At 64.4% G+C, this 23,768-nt stretch overlaps 3 protein-coding genes across 22 annotated transcripts in view; 1 reads left to right on the top strand and 2 right to left on the bottom strand.

Annotated features, from left to right (window-relative positions):
- The window catches only part of IQANK1 (IQ motif and ankyrin repeat containing 1), a 43,926-nt gene extending 31,540 nt beyond the window's left edge, over positions 1-12,386 (bottom strand). For 13 of the 18 annotated variants that reach the window (XR_014843257.1, XM_085021521.1, XM_085021517.1 and 10 more), the window contains exons 1-2: positions 12,285-12,386; positions 10,563-10,719 (exon numbers count right to left, since the gene is read on the bottom strand). Coding sequence is in view for 16 of the 18 variants with exons in the window: in XM_085021521.1 (XP_084877647.1) it covers positions 10,563-10,647 (85 nt within the window). In the remaining 2 variants the exon portion in view is untranslated. Of the gene's footprint in view, positions 1-10,562; positions 10,720-12,275 lie in introns of all 18 variants that reach the window. The other 5 variants (XM_085021522.1, XM_085021518.1, XM_085021520.1 and 2 more) reach the window with 1 other exon arrangement.
- On the bottom strand, positions 3,213-7,119 carry LOC146403631 (uncharacterized). The gene is made up of 4 exons (XM_085021597.1): positions 6,779-7,119; positions 6,290-6,434; positions 5,999-6,208; positions 3,213-4,487 (listed from the first exon to the last, which is right to left on the bottom strand). The coding sequence occupies exons 2-4, from the start codon at positions 6,297-6,299 to the stop codon at positions 4,243-4,245; spliced, it is 465 nt and encodes a 154-aa protein (XP_084877723.1). The 5' UTR covers positions 6,300-6,434; positions 6,779-7,119; the 3' UTR covers positions 3,213-4,242.
- FAM83H (family with sequence similarity 83 member H) lies at positions 8,126-23,468 on the top strand. 3 transcript variants are annotated; one of them, XM_021090409.2, is made up of 5 exons: positions 8,126-8,736; positions 16,522-16,983; positions 17,788-17,952; positions 18,027-18,151; positions 18,446-23,468. In XM_021090409.2, exons 1-5 carry the CDS (start codon positions 8,179-8,181, stop codon positions 21,270-21,272), a joined length of 4,137 nt encoding a protein of 1,378 aa, XP_020946068.2. In that variant the 5' UTR covers positions 8,126-8,178; the 3' UTR covers positions 21,273-23,468. The 3 variants fall into 3 exon arrangements, with proteins under 3 accessions (XP_020946068.2, XP_020946069.2, XP_020946070.2); XM_021090410.2 differs by lacking the exon at positions 8,126-8,736 and adding an exon at positions 12,381-12,513; XM_021090411.2 differs by lacking the exon at positions 8,126-8,736 and adding an exon at positions 12,663-12,781.
- Positions 23,469-23,768: the final 300 nt, after the last annotated feature.

A 23,768-nucleotide genomic window follows, 5' to 3' on the forward strand; every position in this document is an offset into this window, starting at 1 on the left:
GGAACACGGGGACTTGGTGTCCACTTTTTGGAAACACAGCGGGACGGTCTCCGTCCACGCCAAGGACAGCTGCACCCTGTCGGGCAGAAGCCCCAGGGCGGGGTGCCCAGCACCGGGTTCCCCAGCGCAGAGCCCGCCCTTCCCTGTCCTGCTTGGCGACACGCCTCTGCCAGCGGCTCCCTACGAAGGGGAGCGGAAGGCAGGCGGCGGGAGGAGGCTCCTCGCTTTTAGGTGCCTGTCCTTCCTCTTGGGCTGTCCCAGCGACGGCCACCCTCGCCAGCACGGGACCCATAGCAGCCTCGCCCGCAGCTCCCAGGCCTCAAGAGACGAGCCCTGCCGCCCTCTGCTGCACCCAGGCCCGAAATCAGAGTGAGGGGCGGGAGCAGGTGGAGCGGGGACGGCAGGGCGGCTTCCAAGCGAGGCGGGGGTTCTGCAGGAACTGGCTGGAGCTGGCCTGGAGGCCTCTGCCTGCCGAGGACCCCTGGGAAGTTTCAGAAGACGCCCTTCACCAAACAACGAGACCCATGCCCGTGAGTTCCACGGTGACTCCGCGGGAGGCCGAGCTGGTACTGACTGTCCCCATGGCAACAGGGGTGATGGGACACCAGAGGAGAAGAGGTTCGGCGGCAGACGTAACCCGCAGCGGCAGGCGTCGAGCAGAGGGGTGGCCAGGATGCCCTCGGCAGGGCGAGATGCAGGGCGGCCTGGGCGCTGCTGCTCAGCTGCTGCAAGCAGAGGAACCCCGGACTCCGCCGGGCAGAAATCCGACAGCAGGCACCAGTCCCTCACGGGGCTTCCAGACACAAGTCCAGGTCAAAGACTCGCAGCTCCTGGACCAAAGGGGATGCCAGACGCCCTTGGAGAGGGACCTGCAATGGCTCTTCGGGGGGCCCCCAGTCCTCCCCCGGAGAGTCGGTGGCCTGGGAAAGGGGATACCAGACTTTGGGAGACCGTTCGGTATGGTATCTAAACTGACCCTGACACGGGGGTTTCGCGATATCGCCCAGGCCCTCGGCTCAGGGAACACAGGCCCGGGGTAGGCGGCACTGAGGCCCACGTCCAGCCGCGGGAGGTCCAGCGGGGACAGGTGCACTTAGCTGCTGGCAGAAAGCTCCCACAGCTCCTTGACCAGCAGGGCTGCCACGGCAGGCAGAGCCAAGCGGGAGCCCAGGAGCCTCCCCCTCCGACAGGAGAGTGAGCAAGACGGGAAGAGCGCTTGCCTGGAGGAGCTGCGGAGACCAGCGCCAGCCCGAAGTCTTGACGGACCCCAGCTGGGATCTGACAAAGGGCAGTGGCGCCAAGGTGGTCCAGACGGTGCCGAAACAGCTGGACGTCCACCTGGACGCAGACTTCACACCTTTCACAGCCATGAACTCAAGAGGTACCACCCTCCTAAATGTCAATACAACACGAAGCCGACTCCTAAACGACCTGATTTTTTTTTTGCCATTTCTTGGGCTGCTCCTGTGGCATGTGGAGGTTCCCAGGCTAGGGGTCGAATCAGAGCTTGTAGCCGCCGGCCTACGCCAGAGCCACAGCAACGCGGGATCTGAGCCGCGTCTGCAACCTACACCACAGCTCATGGCAACGCCAGATCCTTAAGCAAGGGCAGGGACCGAACCCACAACCTCCTGGTTCCTAGTCGGATTTGTTAACCACCACGCCACGACGGGAACTCCAACAACCTGATTTTAAAATGAGCAAAAGAGAGGTCCTATTGTGGCGCAGCGGAAACAAACCCGACTGGTATCCATAAGGACGCAGGTTTGATCCCTGGCCGTGCTCACTGGGTTAAGGATCCGGCGTTACCCAGCCTGTGGTACACACAGGCTGCAGACGCGGCTTGGATTCCCCACCGCTGTGGCTGTGGTGTAGGTGGCAGCTATAGCTCTGATTTGACCTCTAGCCTGGGAACTTCCCATAAGCCACAGGAGCAGCCTGAAAAGCAAAAAAATAAATAAAATGAGCAAAAAGGAGTTCCTGTCGTGGCTCAGTGGTTAACGAATCCAACTAGGAACCATGAGGTTTCAGGTTCCATCCCTGGCCTTGCTCACTGGGTTAAGGATCCGGCGTTGCCGTGAGCTGTGGTGTAGGTTGCAGACGCCGCTCGGATCCTGCATGGCTATGGCTCTGGTGTAGGCTGGTGGCTACAGCTCCAATTCGACCCCTAGCCTGGGAACCTCCATATGCCGCGGGAGCGGCCCAAAGAAATAGTAAAAAGACAAAAAATAAATAAATAAATAAAAATAAAATAAAATAAAAAAATAAAGAAAAAAAATGAAATGAGCAAAAGACCTAAAGAGACTCCTCCCCAGAGAACAGATGGCAAATAAGCACCCAAAAGACGCTCCGCATAATCTTGTCATCAGAGAAAAGCAAATTAACACGACAGTGAGCCACCACCACACACCTCTCGGAAAGGCCAGGATCAGACTCCGGCAACACAAGTGCTACTCAGGACCATTCACTGCTGGCGGGATGCAGGATGGCGCGGCCACTTTGGAAGACCGTCTGGCAGCTTCTGCCCCTCCGATGACTCCGTCACGATCCTTGGTGTCTTCCAGCCAAAGCGCTAAAAACGTGCATCCAGGCAAAAACCTGCGACGGTTGCCTGCAGCGGCTTTGGTCATAACTGCCAAAACCCGGAAGCAACCGAGCCCTTCGGTGGGCGAGTGGATAGACGGTGGTCCAGCCAGACGACGGGTTAGTCAGCAGTAAAAAGAAAGAGCCATCAGCCTTGAAAAGACAGAGGAGCCTAAAATGCACACCACCAGGTCAAAGAGGCCACCTGGAAATGGCTGCATCCAGTACGATTGCAGCTCTGTCACCTTCTGGAAAAGGCAAAGCCATGGAGACAACAAAAAGATGGGTGGATGGGAGGGACCGAGGGGGTGGGAGGAGGAGACAGAAGGCGGGGGCACCCAGCGCTGTGACAACACCGTGAGGCCGCCGGGATGGACACCCGCCATCATCCATCTGTCCAAACCCACAGAAGGTGCAGCACCAAGAGCCCGAACCGTGGCAAGCCAGCGCGGGCTCCTCAACCGCAGCCAGGGTCCCCGGGGGGCAGGGGCGGGTGGTGATCCTGTATCACCGGGGAGGCGCCACACGTGCGGGGACTGGGCACTTACGGGAAACCTCTGTGCCTTCCCCTCAATTTCACCTTTAAAAACAAAGCCTAAAACAAACAAATGAACAAACAAAAAAGCAAAAAAAGTTTAAAAAATTTAATTAAAAAATAGGAGTTCCCATTGTGACTCAGCGGAAACAAATCTGACTAGTAGCCATGAGGACGCAGGTTCAATCCCTGGCCTCGCTCGGTGGGTTAAGGATCCTGCGTTGTTGTGACTGTGGGGCAGGCCGGCAGTTTTAGCTCCTATTCAACCCCTGAGAACCTCCATATGCCGCAGGTGCAGCCCTAAAAAGACAAAACGTAAAAATAAATACATAATAAAAACACAAATGAGCATGAGGGCGGCCATCTTACTGCCTTTAAATTCACGCGTTTCTGGCCTTGGCAAGAAACAAATGGTGGTGGGAGACGACGGATGACAGAAGCGGAAGTGGTGTCTCCACCGCAGCAGATCCACGGCCTTGGGCCCTTTGCTGGGCACCTGCTCACTTGGTAAATGCCTGCTCCCATCACTGTGAGGGCGCATGCGGCTCGCCCCAGCGGGCGAGGGTGGCAGCAGACGCTCACTGCTTTGTCTCGGGACACCGGTTACGCCCAGGCTTCCCGTCACAGGACGGGTATCAGGGACTGCGGTGGGCATCACTCGGCAAAGGGGAATAAAGACTGCAGGTGGGGTGCGCCCGCCGAGGCGTTTTCGATGATTCCTGGCCCAGCCCTAGGGCGCGGGTTAAAGAACGCGGGGCAGGTCGCAGCTGCGGCTCGGATTCACCCCCGGACCAGGAAGTTCCATACGACGTGGGGGCGGCCGAGAAAAGGGAGCAAACGACTGGAGGTGAACTGAGCTTGCTAATCAGTTGCCCCCAGGGAGGGAAGCCGTCCTGGATTATCTGTGAAGATTCAGTGCGACCACAAGGGCCTTTCCAGCAGGAGGGACTCGGGAGGAGACACAGGGGAGTGGCCGACTTTGAAGACCTGGGGGGGTGGACACGACACGCTGACATCTTGCTGATCCAGGAAGTTCCAGAGAGTAGGAGATAAAGCCTCGCTAATGAAGCTCTCAGGGTCATAGATCTGGGACCTGCCCGGACGCCCCGAGGCAGAGTAAACTACTACACCTCGGACGGCCTTCCATCAGGGGCCAGAGGCTCTGGCTGAGGCGTGAGCTGCTGGGCTGCTGGGCTGAGCGACCGGCAGGTCTGATGAGCTGAAGGCACCGGCGGGAGAACCGCGCCGAGGGGACTCTGGCGAGAGCCCGGCACACACAGCATAGACTTCAGGCTCCAGAGCGAGGCCACGGCTTCCCCGGCAGAACAGCTCCCGGTGCCGTCGGCCCCGGCGCACCCGGGACTCCAGCCTGCGCACCAGAGGACAAGCAACCTGGGTTCCCCACCCCAGCCAAGGTCCTCGCTCCACGGACGGGTGGCACAGGCGGACAGAGGGATCCAAGGACACCCACACTCCTCTGGCCTGTGCTGCTGGAGCGGCCCCGCCCATGCCACCAGCACTCCTGGGGGAGGTGGTGGAGGAGGGAGGGACTCGGGCTGGATCCGCAGAGCTCAGTCCACGTGGGGCCCGCTGCCACATCACAGCTCCTGGCTCAGGACGCCCTGAAGGACAGTGGTGGGGGCTCCCCCGGGGGGGCTGCTTAGCCACTTCCCGTGGTGGAAAGAGCAGATACACGGACGCCAGGAAAACAGCGAAGGGCTTGGCTGGTCCATCGGGAGCCTGAAATGAGCAAGCCTCCAACCACAGTGACAGGCGGGCCTGGGGAAAGGCACACAGGTGGTGCTGCCGCAGGGCCAGGTCTGAGGGTACCGAGCAGCCAGGGGCGGCTCTGCGTCTCCCAGCCAATTCCCCCGACAGAGCCCACCGCGGAGGAGGCATCGGAGAGGCAGGTGGACATCACAGCTGTCCTGTGGACGCTGGCCACCAGTGCCTAGGCAAAGGCCCGTGAATGGAGGGGCCGAGGTGGCCGGGATGGTGGTGACACATGGGCCCAAGAGCACATGCCCCTCTAATCAAGGCCGATCTGGACCCGTTCTGCCGAGTAGCCTTTAGGTCGACTCAGACACTCTGGCTGACAATTGGGGCAGATCATCAGAAGCGCGGGGGGTGACAGGAGGGCAACACTGATCCACGCGATGCTGCCCCGGGGGACGAATGCAAAGAAGGCGCTGGGCCAGTGAATGGCCACGAGGCCTTGCCCCGGGCTCATGAGACTCCTGAGCAGGGAAGAAGGTGGGGCCCCGTGCACAGCCTCCACCCCGGGCCCGGGCAGAGCCGTCCCGCGTGACACCTCGCATGGCGAGGATGGCACGGCTTCCGGCTGGGATGGAGCCCATTGTACGGCCGCACCTGCAGACCCGCCCGCTCACCCCAAACGCAGTCCTGGCACCTGTCTTGCCTCTGAGCCGGCACCCACTTCTAGCAGAAAGAGGCGATGCCACGGCCCGCCCTGCCTTAGTCCTTGTCAGACAGAGCTCTGGCCTCAGAGAAGAGTGGAAGGCTGGAAGCCCTGACCGGGTAAGGTTGGGCTCGGTCTGGAAAGTTCCGTGGGGGCCCACGTTCCACCACAGAAATCAAAATGGGGGAGCGGGTGTCTGACCCCTCCCTGACACAGGAGTGTGGTTCAAGGCCGGACCACCCTTCCCACCCGGCGCCTAGATCTTGAGCAGTGACCCCAGGTCGGAACAATCAGAAGCGACACTCGCAGAGCCGCAGAGTCGAGAGCAGAGGCGCGGACGGCCGCTACTCATCCTCACCGGACACTTTCTGGGGCCTGAGCTGCCCTGTTCTCTGCTTCCCTCCCCTCTGCCTCTTTCTGAGCCCAAACCTCCTGCGGCTGGACAGCCTTCCGGTACGTACGCTGGGCGCGGGTAGCTTCTACGAAACCACGGTCAGGCCTCTGCAGACCTTCTGTGGTCTGCCTGTCCTCAGGGCAAGGTGGGGCTCCGTACTCTGGCCCTTGGCAGGGGCGGCGGTGCAAAGGTGACTGCCGGTTCTGGGAGCTCATCCTGGGCGTAAGGCCAGCACCACTCAGGGCAGGATCACGCGAGACAGGCTGCCCGTGGCCAGCTGACAGAAGGGAGAAGCCAGCTTAGCGCTGGAGTCTGGGGTGGGGAGACCTGGAGGGGCTGAAAGAAGCCGGGAGCTCACCGAGCAGCATGCTGCGGTGGGTGGGGTTCGGACACAGTGGGGGAGCAGTGGAGGAAGACCAGGCACGAGAAGTCAGGGGGACACGGGTCTGCAGTCTGGATGCGCCGTGGACTTTGAGGACACCCAGTGGAGGGCTGGGATGGACCTGAATAGGAGTTGGGCCCCAGGCAGAAAATCTGGATAAAGACGCAGCCCCGAGGCCCTGCCGGAGACCACGGAGGCTGCGAGCTGGGAAGACACAGCCCCCACACGGGCAGACACCCTGCAGCCCAGGAAGCCTTTGTGCCCAGGGAGACCTGGCCACAGCATGTAGTGGCCCCAGTGGGGGTGGCACCCCAGCCACCACTTGCAGCTGGAGGCAATGGGGAGAGGCTTCCGGAGGGCCCACCGTGGGCACACAGGCACCGCAGGTGTGTCCAGCCCAGGGCTGCCCATCCCCCCACCCATCCCAGCAGGGCCCAGAGCAGCCTGGGGCGCGCAGGCTCTCACCTGCTGGGGCCCCTGGGTCCTCAGGGGGCATGAGTCCCTTCGCCCGCCGTCCAGCCTCCCTCTACAGCTGGTGCCCCTCTCCTGGCTGCCCTGGAGAAGGGGGTGGTCAGTGTAGGGGGCTGGGGAGGTTTCTGGGCCACCTCAGGAGTGGCCCCGGACAGCTTCAGTGAACGAGCAGCTGGCCGTGGCCTCCCCAGGGTGCTTCCGGGGGTGGGGGGCGCCCCTGAGAGCCAGCAGACAGGACCTCCCTGCACCTGTGTGGGGAGGGCCGGGGTGGCGAGGCCTCCGATAGGAGGCCCCTCTGCCGCCCTGTCTGCCCCACAACGCTGCCCCCAGACGGTGGCTGCCTGGCCGCTTCCCAGAGGCCTCTGGGCCCGGCAGGGCTGGGCCAGGCAAACCAGTCGGGCCAGTGTGACAGAGCTGGCTGGGATGGGGCCCTGGGCGTGGGTGTGAGTCAGCGGCCCCAGGCTGGGGAAATGCTGGGGAGGAGCCGGGGGACGCCGGCACCCCGGCTGGCCCTGCACCCCTCCCGCAGTCGCGTTCCCAGGGATCCGAAGGCCGACCAGGTCGGAGCTCCTCAGGCCCCCCAACCAGGCGGCCTCAGAGCCCTCAGGGCCGGCTGGGCTCTTCCTTACTGCCCAGTTTGGTCCACGGAACACCATCTGGGCCTTTCAGGGTCCGATTCTTCCAGCTCCCGCGCAGCCTGGCCCCACGCAGGCGCCCACTGAGAGGGGCCGGTGGACCGTCGTCCCCACAGGGGTCCAGGGGACCTGGCCCCGGGCCTGCTCTGAGTGCTGGCCGGGGGCGGGGGCTCCTGGAGGCTGGGCTTGGCCTAGGACTGCCCGTGGCCAGTGAGCGTCTGGTCGCTGAGGCTGGGGACGCAGCCCCAGGCCCTGTGGGCTGGAGTCTCGGTCTCGTGGGACCAGGGGTGGACCGGGTGGGACGGGGGCGGGGGGCACCCGGGGCCCGCCCAGGGCAGGACCAGGCGCGTCCCTACACTCAGCCGGCGGTCTGGCTGCCGAGAGTCGCCTCCTCCAGCTTCTCTGTCTCCCTCCCAGTCTGGCCAAAGAGGCCTGTGCCCGGGCCGCCCTGCGCCGTGTCAGCGCGTTAGTCAGCCTTCGCGCCCGGGGGAGCCGCCGCGCCGCCGAGTCCCTATAAACTCCCCAGCGTGGCCCAGCCCGCCGAGTGGGGCCCGTGAGGCCCACAGACAGAGCCTGGCCAGAGCCTCGGCGCCGCGGGCACCAGCCAAGGGGCAGGTCAGGCACGAGGGGCCGCTGGAGCAGAGGGCCTGCCGTGGTCTCCCAGGGTGCCCTCTGAGCCCACCTGATCGAGGCCGGCCAGCCGATGAGCCAGGGCCCCAGGGAGCAGATTCCTGGTAAAAGAGGCGCCAGAGCGGGGCCATGTCTGGGAAGCGAAATCGAGCTCGCAAACCCCGGGCCAGGAGGGCGGGCCGGGCACAGCGGGCCACCGGGCAGAAGGGCCCTGGGGCCGAGCCCCCATCCCCCGCCCCAAGGGGCCCTGGGGACGAGGCGGGGGTGGCCCCTACAGGGCACGTGACCAGCAGCGAGCCAGCTCCCCAGGGACACCCCAGGGTGGCCAGACCAGAGCAGCCACAGGTAGCCGAGAGGCCGGAGCAGGCCGCTGCTCTGGGGTCCGAGCGGGTGCTAGTGCCCGCCATGGAAATGGAGGGCTACGGGGCAGGGGCTCTGATGCTGGGCCTGGGCCCCGAGCTGCTGAGGCTCCATGAGGTCCAGCTGTGCCTGGCCCAGGAGCAGCTGCTGCTGGAGGACCAGCGGCAGCAGGTCCAGCTGCAGATGCAGCTGTGGCAGGAGGAGCAGCTGTGGCTGCAGCAGCTACAGGAGGAGCAGGCCTGGGTGCGTGTGGAGGGGCTGGAGCTGGCCACGGCCCTGGAGCACCTGCGGAGCCAGACCCTTGAAGCGCTGCAGACCCAAGACCAGGTAAGGCCTGGAGGGAACGTGCAGGTGGGGGAGTGGTGACCATGGGAGCAACCTACGGGCCCTGCAGGGCACCAGAGGGCAGTGGACGTGCGCCGCCGCACATCTGTGGGCTCATTCTCACGTCCGCCGAGTGAGGTGGACAGGACACTGCAAAGACCACTCTACAGGAAGCTCTTGGGCTGGCCCGTTGCCTGACGGGGGGCAGGGGGTGGGGGGGCGGCCAGGAAGGGAGCTTGTTCAGGGCAATGGAGGCAGAGATGTATCTGCAGAGGAACCAGGAGCCCTGGCCAGGTGGGCCGGGCCAGCACCACAGAGCTGTCTGGGGCGGTGTTTGGGATGTACGGGCGAAGGCTGGGTCCAGGGCCTAGGCAGTCAGCAGGTAGCAGAACTGAGGAACAGCCGCTGCCCCCCCCCGCCCCGCCCCAGCTTCCTGGCAGGCTTCCTGGTCCACCTGCCCTGCCTCCTGTTTATGGCAGAGCCTGCTCCCAGGGCTGGAGATGGCGGAAGCCAGAGGCGGCACCTGGGCCCATCATCCTCATTCCAGGAAAGCTGCCGCCTCCGACGCGGCTGGGGCTATTTTGGGGAGCTAGGGTCTAGCCTGGCTTGGCGTGGAAAAGTATCACTGCCACCCTGCCAGGTCCTGCAATCCCGGAGCCACTGGCGTCCAGGCCCACTCCCAGCAGAGGGGCTGCTGCAGAGCAACAGGCTGCTCGTAGCAAGCACGGACCCCAGTACTGGCCTGGGTGCTGGAAGGACCGGGGCCGCAGCCCGGACGCAGATGAGAGCCGTGACAGTGGGTAGGGGTGGGCAAGGGAGGGGATGCCCTTCCCACCCCATAGCAGCACTAAGCCAAGGGCAAGCTGGAAGTGGCTAAAGAGAGGGAAGCCTGAAGGAGCAGCAGCAGACCAGCAAAAGCATGAGATACTCAGGTGGAGCAGAGTGTCAGAGTGGACCCATACTTAGTCAGAGTTTTCCCAACATGGATTCAAGCCCTGCCCTGTTTCAGAACCCACATTCAGACGGCGTGATTCCCATCTCTGTGTGTTCTAAAGCTGTGCTCCTTGGAACACTGTCCCCAGGACCCCAGCCCCAGCCCCAGGGGTGCCAGACTCAAGGTCAGAGTCGGGAATGGACATCTGCTCTCTGAATCCTCAGCCACCACACCCGAACCCGACTCTGAGACCCCCCGAAGGCCACGCTCAGAGGGAAGGGCTTCCCAGAGGGAGTGTCCCTAGGCAGCTGCGGACCACGTGTCCAAAGTCAGAGTCCGGGAGTTCCTGCCGTGGCTCAGTGGTTAACGAACCTGACTAGGAACCATGAGGTTGCGGGCTCGATCCCTGGCCTCGCTCAGTGGGTTAAAGATACGGCGTGGCCATGAGCTGCGGTATAGGTCACACATGCAGCTCAGATCCCAAGCTGCTGTGGTGCAGACTGGCAGCTGTAGCTCGTATTAGACCCCTAGCCCGGGAACCTCCATATGCCACGGGTGCAGCCCTCAAAAGACAAAAAACAAACAAACGAAAACAACAAAGCCGGAGTCCAGGAGCTCCTGCCGTGGCTCAGCGGTTAACGAAACCAAATAGCATCCATGAGGACGCAGGTTCGATCCCTGGCCTCGCTCAGTCGGTTAAGGATCCAGCGTTGCTGTGAGCTGTGGTATAGGTCGAAGACGCAGGTTGGATCCTGCATAGCTGTGGCTTTGGTGTACACCAGTGGCTACAGCTCCAATTCGACCCCTAGCCTGGGAACCTCCATATGCCGTGGGTGACGCCTAAAAAGCAAGGGAAAAAACCAAAGTCAGAGTCCGAGTTGAGGCTCACACTCACCAGCAGCAGCTCCTGGCTTGGCTCTGGGGAAGAAGGTCTGCCACTTCCCCGACGCGCCTCTGGACCCCCGCTTCTTACTGCTCATTCTCCAGGGAGGGAGGAGGAAGAGTCAGCGTGGCAGAGGCGGTGGGGAGCAGCAGCACACACTGGCCTGCACCTGTTGGACAGACAGTCAGCAGGGGCTAAGCTGGGGCACAAAGGCTCAGGCCCCCCAAGGCAGCTTCCCGCGGCTTCCTGGCCCACCTGCCCGGCCCTGGTGTGCGAGCTCAGCAGCTGGAGTGGGAATGCTTGGCAAGAACACTGGGCCACAGCATGTCCCCTCCGCCCTGGCCCATTCATCCTCACCCCCAGCTCAGTGGTGGGCACCCATCTCCCTGCTCCAAACCACCGGGCTGCCAGCTGGACCAGCTTCATCCTAGACACAAGCCTCCGTGCCTCCCCACCGCCCCCAGCCCCTGTGGCAGGCGGGGCACGGCCACCAGAGGCACGGACCTCTCATGGCCCAGCCCTCTGTCTTGGCCTTGGCCAGGGTTGTCAGGACCTGGAATCAACACCCCTCTCCCCAGTCCACTCAGCTGACCCCAACGTTCATGTCCCTGGAGGCCTCCCTCCCCCACTGCACAGGCAGGGCACCCACTGCCGTGCTGCTTCCTAGGCATGAGTGTTGCTTAGTGTTTGGGGAAAGATCTAATGAAACTGGGAATGACCTTGAAAACTGAGACAACCAGAGGAAGGTGACTAGGGACTGGCAGAGGCTCAGCACTGTGGCAGGGGAGGGACAGCGCTTGGGGTGGGAGTGACAAGGTGGGGCTCTGGCTGGGACAGATGGTTGAGCACAGGGCAGAGGCCGAGTCAAGTGAGGGCCCCTCGGGGAGGGTCTGCCGGGGAGCTGGGGTTCTGAGCAGGGATCTGAGGTGGGGGGGGCCTGGGGGGCCAGCGCACTGAGGGGCAGCTGAGAGGCTCCTTGCATGTGCACGGGTGTGTGGAGGGAGCATGTGGGGCTCAGAGTGCGTGAGGGGGCCCTTGTGTGTTCAGGGGTCAGTGCCTTCGGAGTCCCCGGCTCCCTAGGGGCTCTCCGTGCTCACGAAGGGTCCTACACGTGTGCAGGGTTCTGGGGGGGGAGTCCCTGTTTGTAGGGGGGGCAGCACATGAGGGCTGTCCCTGGGCACGCAGTGTCCCGTGCGAGTGGACACTGGTGTGTGCCTGAGAATGGCACTTGGTGGCCTGTAGGGTTGTACGGATGTGGGGTCTTATGTACATGCAGGGTTCTGTATGTGCAGGGCCCATGTGTGTGCGCCCCTTCTACTGTGGGTCCTCACGTGCCTGTGAGGTCCCTTGTTCAGAGTCCCCTGCCTGTGTACCTGGCTGAGTTGGCGGGGTCCAATCATGTGTGAGTGTGTTGGGGGGGCACTGTCTCAGGATTGGGATCGATCTGGGAGGGGGCTGGTGCGGGGAGGTCCCCCGTGGGCGTGGTTCCCCCACCTGTGGGAGGCGGTCAGCGTGTGGTGGGGGTCTACGGGCGCAGGATCCCTGTGTGCCTGTGGGGTCCCAGGTCCTTGCGGGCATCTGAGGGGGTGGGGGGGGGGTCCTCTGTGCAGGCGTCGGGTGGGAGGTGTCCGGCTGTGGGGGCAGGGGGTCCCCAGTGCTCACCGGGAGCCCAGGCTCTGCCCCGCCCCGAGCTCAGCACCGCCCCCACGGGCGCACCTGCCTCACCTGCCTCACCTGCGTCCCCCGCCTCTCCGCGAGGCCAGAAGCGCCGCCCCTGGCGTCAGGCTGGCCCGTTTCCTAGAGACCGCGCCGGAACTTCCGAATCACCTCGACTTCCGGGGCGAGGGTCAGGGGTCAGGCGTAGGGACCTTGCGCCCGGGGGGAACAGATGGGCGCCCGGGGGCGCGGGGCCCTGGAAGCCGGCGCCCTCGCGGTCTCCGGAGGGCGCGGGGCCGGGGCGCAGGTGGGGGTCCCGGGGCGGCGGGGCGGCGGCGGCGGGCGGCCGGCGGAGGAATGCGGGCGCGCCGCGGGTGGGGCCGCCCCGCCCCCAGGTGCTGCCCGGGCAGGCAGGCGGCAGGGGCGGCGGGCGGGGCGGGGGCGGGCGCGTGAATCAGGCCGCGCGGCGGGCGGGCCGCGGCAGGGAGTGGCTGCCGGACCGACCGGACCGCGAGGCCGCTGGGCGGCGGTCGGCTCCTGCTGCCCTTGTCCCGAGACCCCGCGCACCTGGCCAGGTAGGGCCCCCCTCCCCAGGCTCGAGCCGGGCGGGGCGCGCGGGGAGGGGGAAGCCGCGGACGGGCGGGCGGGCGGGCCGGCGGGGTGGGGCGGGGTCTGCCCCACCGGCGACCCCCCGCCCCCGCGCGGCCGCACCTGGGCGGCGCGATCGCCCGCCCGCACCTGGGCCGGGGCCGCGCGACCCGGATCGGGGCAGGGGGAGTGCGAGCGCGGCCGCGTGCACGGCGGTCGGGCCGAGTCGGCCGGAGCTGGGGGAGAGGGGGCGCCACGGCCGCGCGTGCGGGTGTGGACGCGGCGCCCTCGCTCGACGCCGGCCCAGGAAAAGCCGAATGGGAAGGGGTTCGGGGCCTGGGTCGAGCCAGTCTAGGCCGCCCCGATTCGCTCCCGCCCTGGCGGCCTAGCTGGAGCCTGGGGAGGGTGCCGCGCCTGGCCTGGGCCCTTCCCTGGGGCTCCCCTTCTAGGCCTCCAGGGACTCAGGTGGCCCAGGTGACCAGGGCTCGGTCTGGCTTCTCCTGTGGCGTGGGGGGAGAGCAGAACGTGCTGCTTCCCTGGAGCCCAGATCCCTGGGCTGGAGTGGGTGGACAGGACGCCTGGCCCGGGCAGCCTAACTCTGGCGTGCGGTAAGCCCCTTTGGCCCCGCTGTGTGCACCAATGGGCTCCAGCCCACTGCTTCCAGCCCTTGAACCCTCTTCCGGAATCCACACCCTCTGATCCTCCAGGCTGCCTAACGATCGCCTCTGTGTGCTTGGTGCAGGGTTCACCGCCGCGCGCCCTGACCCCAGAGCGTCCTCCTCCCTGTCACTTAGAAAGTCCCCACCTGCGCTGGGAAAGACTAGCAGGTGAAGGCCCCTTGTTAGGCAGCCCACTAGTGTCCTGAGAGCCCTGGAGGCTTGGTCAGAGGTCAGAGGTCAGTCAAAGCGCGGGATTCCTGCTGAGTCATTGGCCTGGGTGGGATAAGCACCCCTCCCTCGAGGCAGGCGTTTGGAAGCAAATGTGCGGAGAGGCCGGCTGGTGGGCTTCTCCACTGCTGGGGGAGTGGCCACTGCCAGCCCATGGTTTGGGGCTGTGCAGACCCATGAAAGGAAACCCGCAAAGGAATAAGATGGCTGGGCTCACCGGTCTTGCTGTGTGAGGCAGGGCAGGGCCACCTTCCTGGCCTGTCTGATGAGAAGGGTCCTTGCCTCTCCCCCCGCCCCCGGCTCCCTACCCCCCACCACACGCAGCCAGCACAGTTGGTGTTGCTTCTCCCCCCTGGTGAAGTAGGAGGGCATGGAAGCCCACTTGGGAAGTGGCGCCCGTACCAGGCAGACTGCGTTACAACACTGGGCAGCCACAGGGTGAGACCCCCTCCCAACTGTAGTCAGACACAGGGTGAGACCCCGCTCACAGCAGTGTGGTCAGATTCAGGGTGAGACCCTGGTATACACAGGCCCGCACCTCACACCCCCGTGCCACCAGCCTCCTGGTGCAAGACAGTGTGGCCACCCCGGGTGTAACCAGGCAGTGAGGATGGTGCCCTCTAGGGAATGGCGGAGCCGCTTTTCCTCAGACAGTCAGGCCAGGCAGCATCTCCGCCGGGTGTGACTGGCACGCAGGGATATCCCTCGCCCCCCCAACTCCGTGCCACATTCCGTTAGCCTGTCACCCCCCGCCCCTGGGAAGGCGGACTGGAACGTGCTCCCCGGGTCATCCCAACCCCCAGCATCCTCAGGCAGCAGCCGGCCCTTGGGCCCATCCGTGGGCAGCTGCGGGGGCTGGGGCTCTCTCCAGGAAAGGAGGGGCGAATGCAGATCAGGGGTCCTGTGGAGCCGCCCTGGGAGCCAAACAAACACCCCCACGAGGCCGCCTTCTGCCCGGTCTCCTCCCAGCCCCTTTGGAGGCAGGTGGGCTGGGGAGGAGCCAGTGTGACTTTGGGGTGAGCCGGGAGGTGAGGAGACACATTTGGAGCCCAGGGGCCACAGCAAAAGATTCTGACTTCTGGGGTGCAGCAGAGAGCCAGGTGGCGCCAGAAACGTGGAAAGGTCGCCGCTGCCACACAGGCCGGGCCTTGGCAGGGACAGGCCTCTAAGCTCCTGCCAGGGTGTGGCCCAGGGAGGTGTCTACAATGGGCTGGTGGCCAGAGAGGTGGAGGGTGGGCCAAGGGAAAGGGGGTCCTGGGGACAGGGCAGGGCTCCGGGCTTGGAGGACCTAGAGGTCAGTGAGTAGACTGTGGGCTCCCTTAGGACGGGTCTGCAGGTGTGGCCAGGCTCTGGATGTCTTCACGCTGCCTCCCAGGGCAAGGGTAGTGACAAGCTCTGTACTGAGCTCTCCTTGTGCCAGGGGTGCTACCAGGTCAACCCTGATAGCTGCATTTAAAAAAAAATTGTACCCAATTTTAAAGGTTATACCCTGGAGTTCCCTTGTGGCACAGCAGGTTAAGGATCTGGTGGTTTTCACTGCAGCAACGTGGGTCGCTGCTGTGGCATGGATTTGATCCCTGGCCCGGAAACTTCCACATGCCACAGGCACGGCCAAAAAAAATACAAGTTACACTCCATTTACAGTTATTACAAAATACTGGCTCTATTCCCTGCGTTGTGCAGCACGTCCTTCAGCCACTCCCGCCCCAGTGGTTTGCACCTCATGCCACTAAACCTCTACGCCCCCTGCCACCCGCACACTGATAAGCACTCGTTTTTTCTCTCTTATCTCTGAGTTTGCATCTTTCTTGTTATATTCACTAGGTTTTTTGCTTAGTTTTGTTTTGTTTGCTTTTTAGGGCCGCACCCACAGCATATGGAGGTTCCCAGGCTAGCAGTCAAATTGGAGCTACAGCTGCCGGCCTACACCACAGCGCCAGCCACGAGGGATCCGAGCCACATCTGTGACCTACACCACAGCTCACGGCAACGCTGGATCCTGAACCCAATGAACGAGGCCTGGGGTCAAACCCACATCCTCATGGATACAGTGGGTTGGCTTCCGCTGCTCCACAGTAGGCACTCCTGTAGTTTTTAGATTCCACATGTAAGTGATATATCACATACAGTATTTGTCTTTCTCTGACCTGTTTCACAGTCCATCCAGGTTGCCGCAAATGTGGCAAAATTCCATTCTTTTTGTGGCTGAGACGGCTGCATTTTACAGTGGAAGAAACAGGACAGAGAGGCACAGGGAGCAGCCCAGGGTCCCCCAGCCCTGAGGTCAGAAACACAGACAGTGGCCCAACTTGTCCAGAAAGCACAGCACAGGGGCCATGAAAATGCGCTCGTGTCATAAGAGCAGAAGAAACAAGCAAATGTGACAATAAAGAATCCAGCCTGGATTATTTTTTCTTGATACCAACTGTTGTAAATTGTCATTACTTTTTTTTTTTTTTTTTTTAATGGAGGCAGGGGCCCACAAAGCAGAAGTGCCTGAGGCCAAAGAGGCCATAAATAACCCTGGGTGGGAGTTTGTGTGGGGCCAAAGCCCCTGCCAGAAGCCAGGGCACAAGGCACTCCCTGGTCCTGGCGAGAGCAGGGGCCCGGCCGGCCCGGCCAGAACTATGGGACAGCTGAGGTGCCTGCGTCGGGGTGTTTTGCTGTTCCCCTAGCTGGGGGTTTTCCTAGAGTCTGAGGGCACCCTGGAAGGCCTCTGGGCATGGGCTGAAGTCCACAGCCCGCCCAAGGTCACGGACAGCCCCTTCTAGGATGTGCGTCCGCATTGGGGCGGGGCAGAGCCCCTGCCCCTGTAATGTGTCTCCCTGCCCTTCCCCCAGGTCCCTGGCCCCGAAATGGCCCGTCGCTCCCAGAGCTCCTCACAGGGGGACAACCCTCTGGCCCCCGGGTACCTGCCACCTCACTACAAAGAGTACTACCGCCTGGCAGTGGACGCATTGGCCGAGGGCGGCCCAGAGGCCTACAGCCGCTTCCTGGCGGCCGAGGGGGCCCCTGCCTTCTTGTGCCCCGAGGAGCTGGAGCACGTGAGCCGCCACCTTCGGCCCCCGCAGCATGTAGCCCTGGAGCCCCCTGAAGGCAGCCCGCCCAACGTGGACTTCGATGGCTCCTCTGGCACCTACTGGCCTGTAAACTCGGACCAGGCCGTGCCTGAACTCGACCTGGGCTGGCCCCTGACCTTCGGCTTCCAGGGCACCGAGGTCACCACACTGGTGCAGCCGCCACCACCTGACAGCCCCAGCATCAAGGACGAGGCTAGAAGGATGATCCGCTCCGCCCAGCAGGTGTGCTGTCACAGGCTGCGGGGAAGGGCGCCCGAGTTGGACCTTTAAGCCTGAGCAGGAGTGGGCGGGAAAGGGAACTGGATGCGCAGGCCCAGCCGAGGTGCAAGGGTAGGGTGGGGCCGGGCTGGCCGGGCGGCTCCAGCTTTCAAGCTGCAGCGAGGGCTCCCTGGCAGACTTCTGCCAGGCTCACCGAGGCTTTGATTACCACAGGCTGCTGACTCTGCACGTGTTTGCTGCTGGTCACGGCCAATGCCCAGAAATTCAAGGGCTCTGGAATGGATTTGAAGTTCTGAGAATTCTCTCTGGTCCTGCCCTGACCGGGCTGAGGGCGTCTTACCCCCACTTCCCCAGGGCCACCACACAGTCAGCAACAGCAAAAAGAGTCTGTTCAGACAGTAAAGACCTCTGTCGCTGCCTTCTGCCTCTGCCCCCCCAAGGTGGCGACTGCCCCCCAGGGGCAGAACTGGAGCCCGGGCTCAGCCCCGATACCTGCCCTGGGGTCCTGGGAGCTCAGCCATCCGTAAGGCTGGGCATTGTGGGGGCCTTGCCCGCAGGGCTCCTTGCCCCATGCAGGGCTCTGCCCTGGGGTGAACCCCAACCCCCAGCTGAAGAGCAGCCTTACATCCCCTCTGATTCCACTACGGGGCCCCGCTCCCCCTCGGGATGAGCTGGTGGCCGTCTTGCAGTGTTTGGTGGCGATCCAGGGACGCCGCGGGGCGGGGGCGGGGTGGGGGTAGAGGTTCGGCCGGAGAAGGTGGGAGCAGTGGAGGGGTCTGCCCTCCGTCCCTGATCCGACCCTCACAGGTGGTGGCCGTGGTGATGGATATGTTCACCGACGTGGACCTTCTTGGTGAAGTGCTGGAGGCCGCCGCGCGCCGGGTCCCCGTCTACATCCTCCTAGACGAGATGAACGCGCAGCACTTCCTGGACATGGCCGACAAGTGCCGCGTCAACCTGCACCACGTGGATGTGAGTGGAAGGGATGGGTTGGGGGGGAGGGGGAAGACCCCCCCTTCGGGGACCTAACGCCGCTCCCGCCCCAGTTCCTGCGCGTGCGCACTGTGGCGGGCCCCACCTACTACTGCCGCACTGGGAAGTCCTTCAAGGGCCACGTGAAGGAGAAGTTCCTCCTGGTGGACTGTGCCGTGGTGATGAGTGGGAGCTACAGGTGCGCCTACCCCGCTGCCCCGCAGCCCCGGCACCTCCCCACCCGAGGGCCCCCTCTCCAGAAGCCCTACCCCTGGAACCCTGGCACAGCCCCACCCGCCCCTGCCCCTCCCGGTCCTGGGTTGGTGCAGACTTTACACCCCGGGGACAGCTCAGCCCGCCCGCCCTCGCCCCCCCGCCCCGCGTCCCCTGTCCCCCCGCCCCGCGTCCCCCGTCCCCCGTCCCTCCAGCTCTGGCCCCGCCCCTCCCGGCTGGCCCCGCCCCCTCCCTCTGACTGGTCCCGCCCCACTCCCAGCTTTATGTGGTCCTTCGAGAAGATCCACCGGAGCCTGGCCCACGTGTTCCAGGGCGAGCTGGTCTCCAGCTTCGATGAGGAATTCCGCATCCTCTTCGCACAGTCCGAGCCACTGGTACCCTCCGCCGGGGCTCTGGCCCGCATGGACGCCTACGCGCTGGCTCCATACGCGGGGGCTGGGCCCCTCACGGGCGGCCAGGTGCCCGGGGCGCCGACCCCTTTCTCCTTCCCCAAACGAGCCCACCTCCTGTTCCCACCGCCTCGGGAGGAAGGCCTGGGCTTCCCCTCCTTCCTCGACCCCGACCGCCACTTCCTGTCAGCCTTCCGCCGAGAGGAGGCCCCGCGGATGCCCGGCGGCGCCCTGGAGCCGCACTTGGGGCTGCGGCCGCTGTCGCGGCGTCTGGACGACGCGGGCCCAGGCGGGGAGCTGGCGGGCCCGCGGGGCTTCTTTCAGGCGCGGCACCTGGAGATGGACGCCTTCAAGAGGCACAGCTACGCGGCGGCCGACGGTACGGGCGCCGTGGAGAACTTCGCCTCCGCGCGGCAGGTGTCCAGGCAGACGTTCCTCAGCCACGGCGACGACTTCCGCTTCCAGACCAGCCATTTCCACCGCGACCAGCTCTACCAGCAGCACTACCAGTGGGACCCGCAGCTCGCCCCGGCGCGCCCGCAGGGCCTGTTCGAGAAGCTGCGCGCCGGCCGCCCCGGCTTCGCCGACCATGACGACTTTGCCCTGGGCGCCGGGCCACGCTTCCCGGAGCTCGGCCACGAAGGCCACCAGCGGCTGGACTACGTGCCGTCCAGTGCGTCACGGGAGGTGCGCCACGGCTCGGACCCCGCCTTCGGGCCTGGGCCCCGTGCTCTGGAAGCCGGCGGGGCCTCCCGCCCTAACCTGGGCCAGCGCTTCCCTTGCCAGGCGGTGACGAGGCCAAGCCCAGAGACTGCGCCCGAGGCGGAGCCGGAGCGCAGGGGCGGCCCGGAGGGGCGCGCGGGACTGCGGCACTGGCGCCTGGCCTCCTACCTGAGCGGCTGCCACGGTGAGGACGCTGGCGAGGAGGGCCTGCCCGCGCCCATGGAGGCCGAGGCCTATGAAGACGACGTCCTGGTTTCTGGAGGCCGGGCGGCCGCCGGGGACCTGCTTCCCTCGGCCTTCCGTGTGTCAGGGTCCTTCCCAGCCAAGGGCCCGGTGCCAGGCTGCAGCAGCGGTGGTGGCGAGGGCCTGGAGCGTGAGGGCCCGGAGGAGGCAGGCCTGGCCAAGCAGGACTCTTTCCGCTCACGCCTGAACCCGCTGATCCAGCGCAGCTCCAGGCTGCGCTCCTCGCTCATCTTCAGCGCATCGCAGGCGGAGGGCGCGGGCGGGGCCCCTGCAGCCGCCACTGAGAAGGTGCAGCTGCTGCACAAGGAGCAGGCGGTCAGCGAGATGCTGGGATCCGGCGGTGAGACTGTGCGCTCCGCTGCCTCCACCAAGGTGGCCGAGCTCCTGGAGAAGTACAAGAGCCCGCCTCAAGACCCCGGAGGCACGGGGGCCGCAGGCACGGTCACCAGCCACAGCAAGGCTGTCCTGTCGCAGGCTTGGCGGGAGGAGGTGTCGGCGCCCGGGGGTCCAGGGACCGAGCGCCGCAGCCTCGAAAGCTGCCTGCTGGACCTGCGCGACTCCTTCGCACAGCGGCTGCACCAGGAGGCTGAGCGGCAGCCTGGAGCTGCCACTCTCACTGCCACTCAGCTGCTGGACACGCTGGGCCGGGGTGGCGGCGGCACTGACCGGCTGCCCTCCCGCTTCCTCTCGGCGCAAGGGCGGGACAGCCCCCCACTGGAGGGGCCTGGGGCACACCAGGCACCCTACTCTGAGCCAAAAGGGAGCTCCACCTCGGCCTACCCGGAGCGGAAGGAGAGTCCCACGCCTGGGCTTCCCACCCGCAGAGGCAGCCCCACCACAGGATTTACTGAGCAGAAAGGGAGCCCCACCTCTGCCTACCCTGAGCGCAGGGGCAGCCCGGTGCCTCCTGTCCCCGAGCGCAGGGGCAGCCCGGTGCCTCCCGTGCCCGAGCGCAGGGGCAGCCCGGTGCCTCCCGCCCCGGAGCGTCGGGGCAGCCTCACCCTTCCCTTCTCTGGGGAGTCTCCAAAGACCGGGCCCACAGAGGAGGCGGCTGGTGGCCCCATGGAAGTCCTGCGCAAGGGCTCTGTGCGGCTGAGGCAGCTGCTGAGCCCCAAGGGCGAGCGGCGTGCCGAGGCCGAGGGCAGCTTCCCAGCCCCGCAGGAGAACGGGCAGCCTGAGAGCCCCCGGCGCCCTTCTCTAGGCCGGGGTGACAGCGCAGAGGCTGCCGCGGGAGATGAGCGGGGCCCCAGGGCGCGTGTGGCCTCGGCCACCGCCAATGCCTTGTACAGCAGCAACCTGCGGGATGACACGAAGGCCATTCTGGAGCAGATCAGCGCGCACGGCCAGAAGCACCGGGGCGGCCCCGCGCCAGCCCCGACCCCGGCCCGCGGCAGCCCTGAGCTCGCTCACCCCCCAGCCGCCGGCGGCCTGGCCCCCGACATGTCCGACAAGGACAAGTGTTCGGCCATCTTCCGCTCCGACAGCCTGGGGACCCAGGGCCGGCTGAGCCGCACGCTGCCCGCCAGCGCCGAGGAGCGCGACCGGCTGCTGCGCCGCATGGAGAGCATGCGCAAGGAGAAGCGCGTCTACAGCCGCTTCGAGGTCTTCTGCAAAAAGGAGGAGCCCGGGGGCCCGGGGGCTGGAGGGAGCCCGGCGGAGGAGGACGCCAGGGACAGCAAGGTGGGCAAGTTCATGCCCAAGATCCTGGGCACCTTCAAGAGCAAGAAATGAGTCTCCCAGGGCAGGGTGCCCGCGTTCTGGCCCCCTGGCAGGCGGAAGACCTGGCCCTGAGCCGGAGCACCTGGAACCCGGCTCTACGGGAGGCTCACCCGCTGGTGGTCCTCCCTGCCCCTCGGCCTCTGCCCTCAGGCCTGCCGCCGCCAGGTGCCCCGGGCCTCCGTCCTCCAGGTCTGGCTCCTCTCCCTCACACCGGCGTCTCTGGACCCTCAGCCTCTTGCTTCTTACACATCTGTCTCCGTTGTTTGGACTTCAGGGACCCGTTTCTCTGTGCCTCTGTCCCCGTATTTTGGGGTGCCCATCTCTGTGCCTCAGCCCCCGTATTTTGGGGGTCACCTCTGTGCCTCAGTCCCCGTATTTTGGGGGTCACCTCTGTGCCTCAGCCCCCGTATTTTGGGGGTCACCTCTGTGCCTCAGTCCCCGTATTTTGGGGGTCACCTCTGTGCCTCAGCCCCCATATTTTGGGCACCATCTCTCTGCCCCAGTCCCCCATTCTGTGGGGGTCCTCGTGTCTCAGGGCTCGCCTCTGCTCACGGCTCCTGGCTGTGCTGCCCTCACCCTGCTGTCTCCGCTCTGCCTGGCAGCCCAGGACCCCACAGGACTCCCCCCCTGCCACCTCCACCTCAGGTCTCTGGGGACTCACTTCCTGCCTTGCCCCTCCTCACGCCTCCATCCCTGCCCCCTGGAACCTTTTTTGGTGGCCCGTCCTTTCACTGTTGGGGAGGGGGGAGTGTATGGCCACTGGGGGTCCTTGAGGGGCTGCCTTGTTGAGAACAGAGACACGTGGCCGGCACCGAGCGAGGAATGCGCACCAGGCTTTGCAGTAGTAAGTCGGATGGATGGTGTGAGGCCCCGGCCTCATGAAGGGTTCCTGACAGACGCATGTTCACAAGTGCCATCCTCAGCCACGCCCCTGACGGGGGCTGGAGGCGGAGCTCTTGTTCTGTGGCACCTGAGCCCCAACCCGCTACTCAGAGGGGCCCTGGTGCCCATGAGGTGGGCATGGTCCTTGCCCTGCAGACGCCCAGCAAACCCCGACTGCACCCTCTTCTGCAGCCTTTCCCCTTGGTCACCAATCCCAGAATCTGTCCAGGGTGTCCCCACTTAGCTTTCTTGTATCTTCTTTTAGCTCCAGATAGTAACTTTGATCTGGATGACACACTTTGGCACCAAATGCTCAGACAGTTCCCACTGTAGGTGCTAGTATTGTTAAATTAATGTTTGTGCAATTTTTTTTTTAATGGCCGCCCCCCCGGGCCAAGTTCCCAGGCCAGGGATCGAATCCCAGCTGCAGGTGAGATCTGCACTGCAGCTGCGCCAGCACTGGCTACAGAGCCAGGCCAAGGATTGAACCCATGGCTCCGCGGCAGCCTGAGCTGCTGCAGTAAGATTCTTAACCCACTGTGCCACAGCAGGAACTCCTATGCTGTTTCTTTTTAAATAGTTTTGGGGGTCTTTTTAAGCATTAGAAATCCCAGTTGGAGTTCCCATCCGTAGCTCAGTGGCAACGAACCCGACTAGTATCCATGAGGACGTGGGTTTGATCTCTGGCCTTACCCTTAGGGGCTTAAGGATCCAGTGTTGCCATGAGCTGTGGTGTGGCTCAGATTCCGCGTTGCTGTGGCTGTGGCTGGGATCTGCAGTTGCGATTCGACCCCTAGCCTGGGAACTTCCATATGCTGCAAGCGTGAATCCAAAAATAAATAAATAAAAATAAAAAGGTGAAAGAAACCTCAGTTGCTCAGACTGGGAAAGGACTTAAGCAACGAGAGCACAGAGTGAGGCTGCAGCCTTGACTGAGCGCCAGAAAAGGGGGGTGGAGATGGCAGGACCCTTCTGCTCCCTGGCAGCTCACAGTCTGGTTACCAAAGCCACTTCCCAGGCAGGGGTGACAATAGGGACTTCAGTCTGGGTGGAAAATGTCCCTGGGGAGCCAGACAGACTGGAGCCTTTCTGGGCCTCAATGTGCTTTTTGATCATGTTAGTTTGCCTGGCCTGGCGCACGGCTGTCCTGAGCAGACCTGGCCAGGCCTGTGGCTGGCGAGAGCCTTGCAGGAAGTAGAGGCTCTGCGAGTGGAGAGGCCAGAGCCCTCGGAGCCTCCCGCCTGCACCCTCCATGTCCTGTTGGATACGACAACTCAAATGTGACTCTGCACATTTTGGTGTTAATAATAAAACACTGCCAAAGTACTCTGTGTTCCCGAGATGTCTGTACAATCACCGGATTACGTACCGCGCGTGACCTTCAGTGGTACAAACGCCTCAGGTTCCCGGGACCCCACCACCCATCGCCGCGGGGAGTGCTGGAGACCCCTCCCTGGCACGGCCAGCACGTCTCCCCACATCTAACCCACACCCCTCTCAGCCCCTGCCTGTGACGGGCGGCGCGTAGCTGTCTATGACCCATCCTTATCACCCCCCCCCGCCCTCTGGGTAGGCACACCCACCGATCAGCCCTGGCAGCCCCTGGTCACCAAGCCCAGCAGACAC

Source organism: Sus scrofa, chromosome 4 (genome assembly GCF_054392235.1).
Source record: "Sus scrofa isolate SSC_HxYL_T2T_F1_AM1 chromosome 4, Sscrofa_HxYL_maternal_Yorkshire_Landrace_v2.0, whole genome shotgun sequence".
NCBI classification, from domain to species: domain Eukaryota; kingdom Metazoa; phylum Chordata; class Mammalia; order Artiodactyla; family Suidae; genus Sus; species Sus scrofa.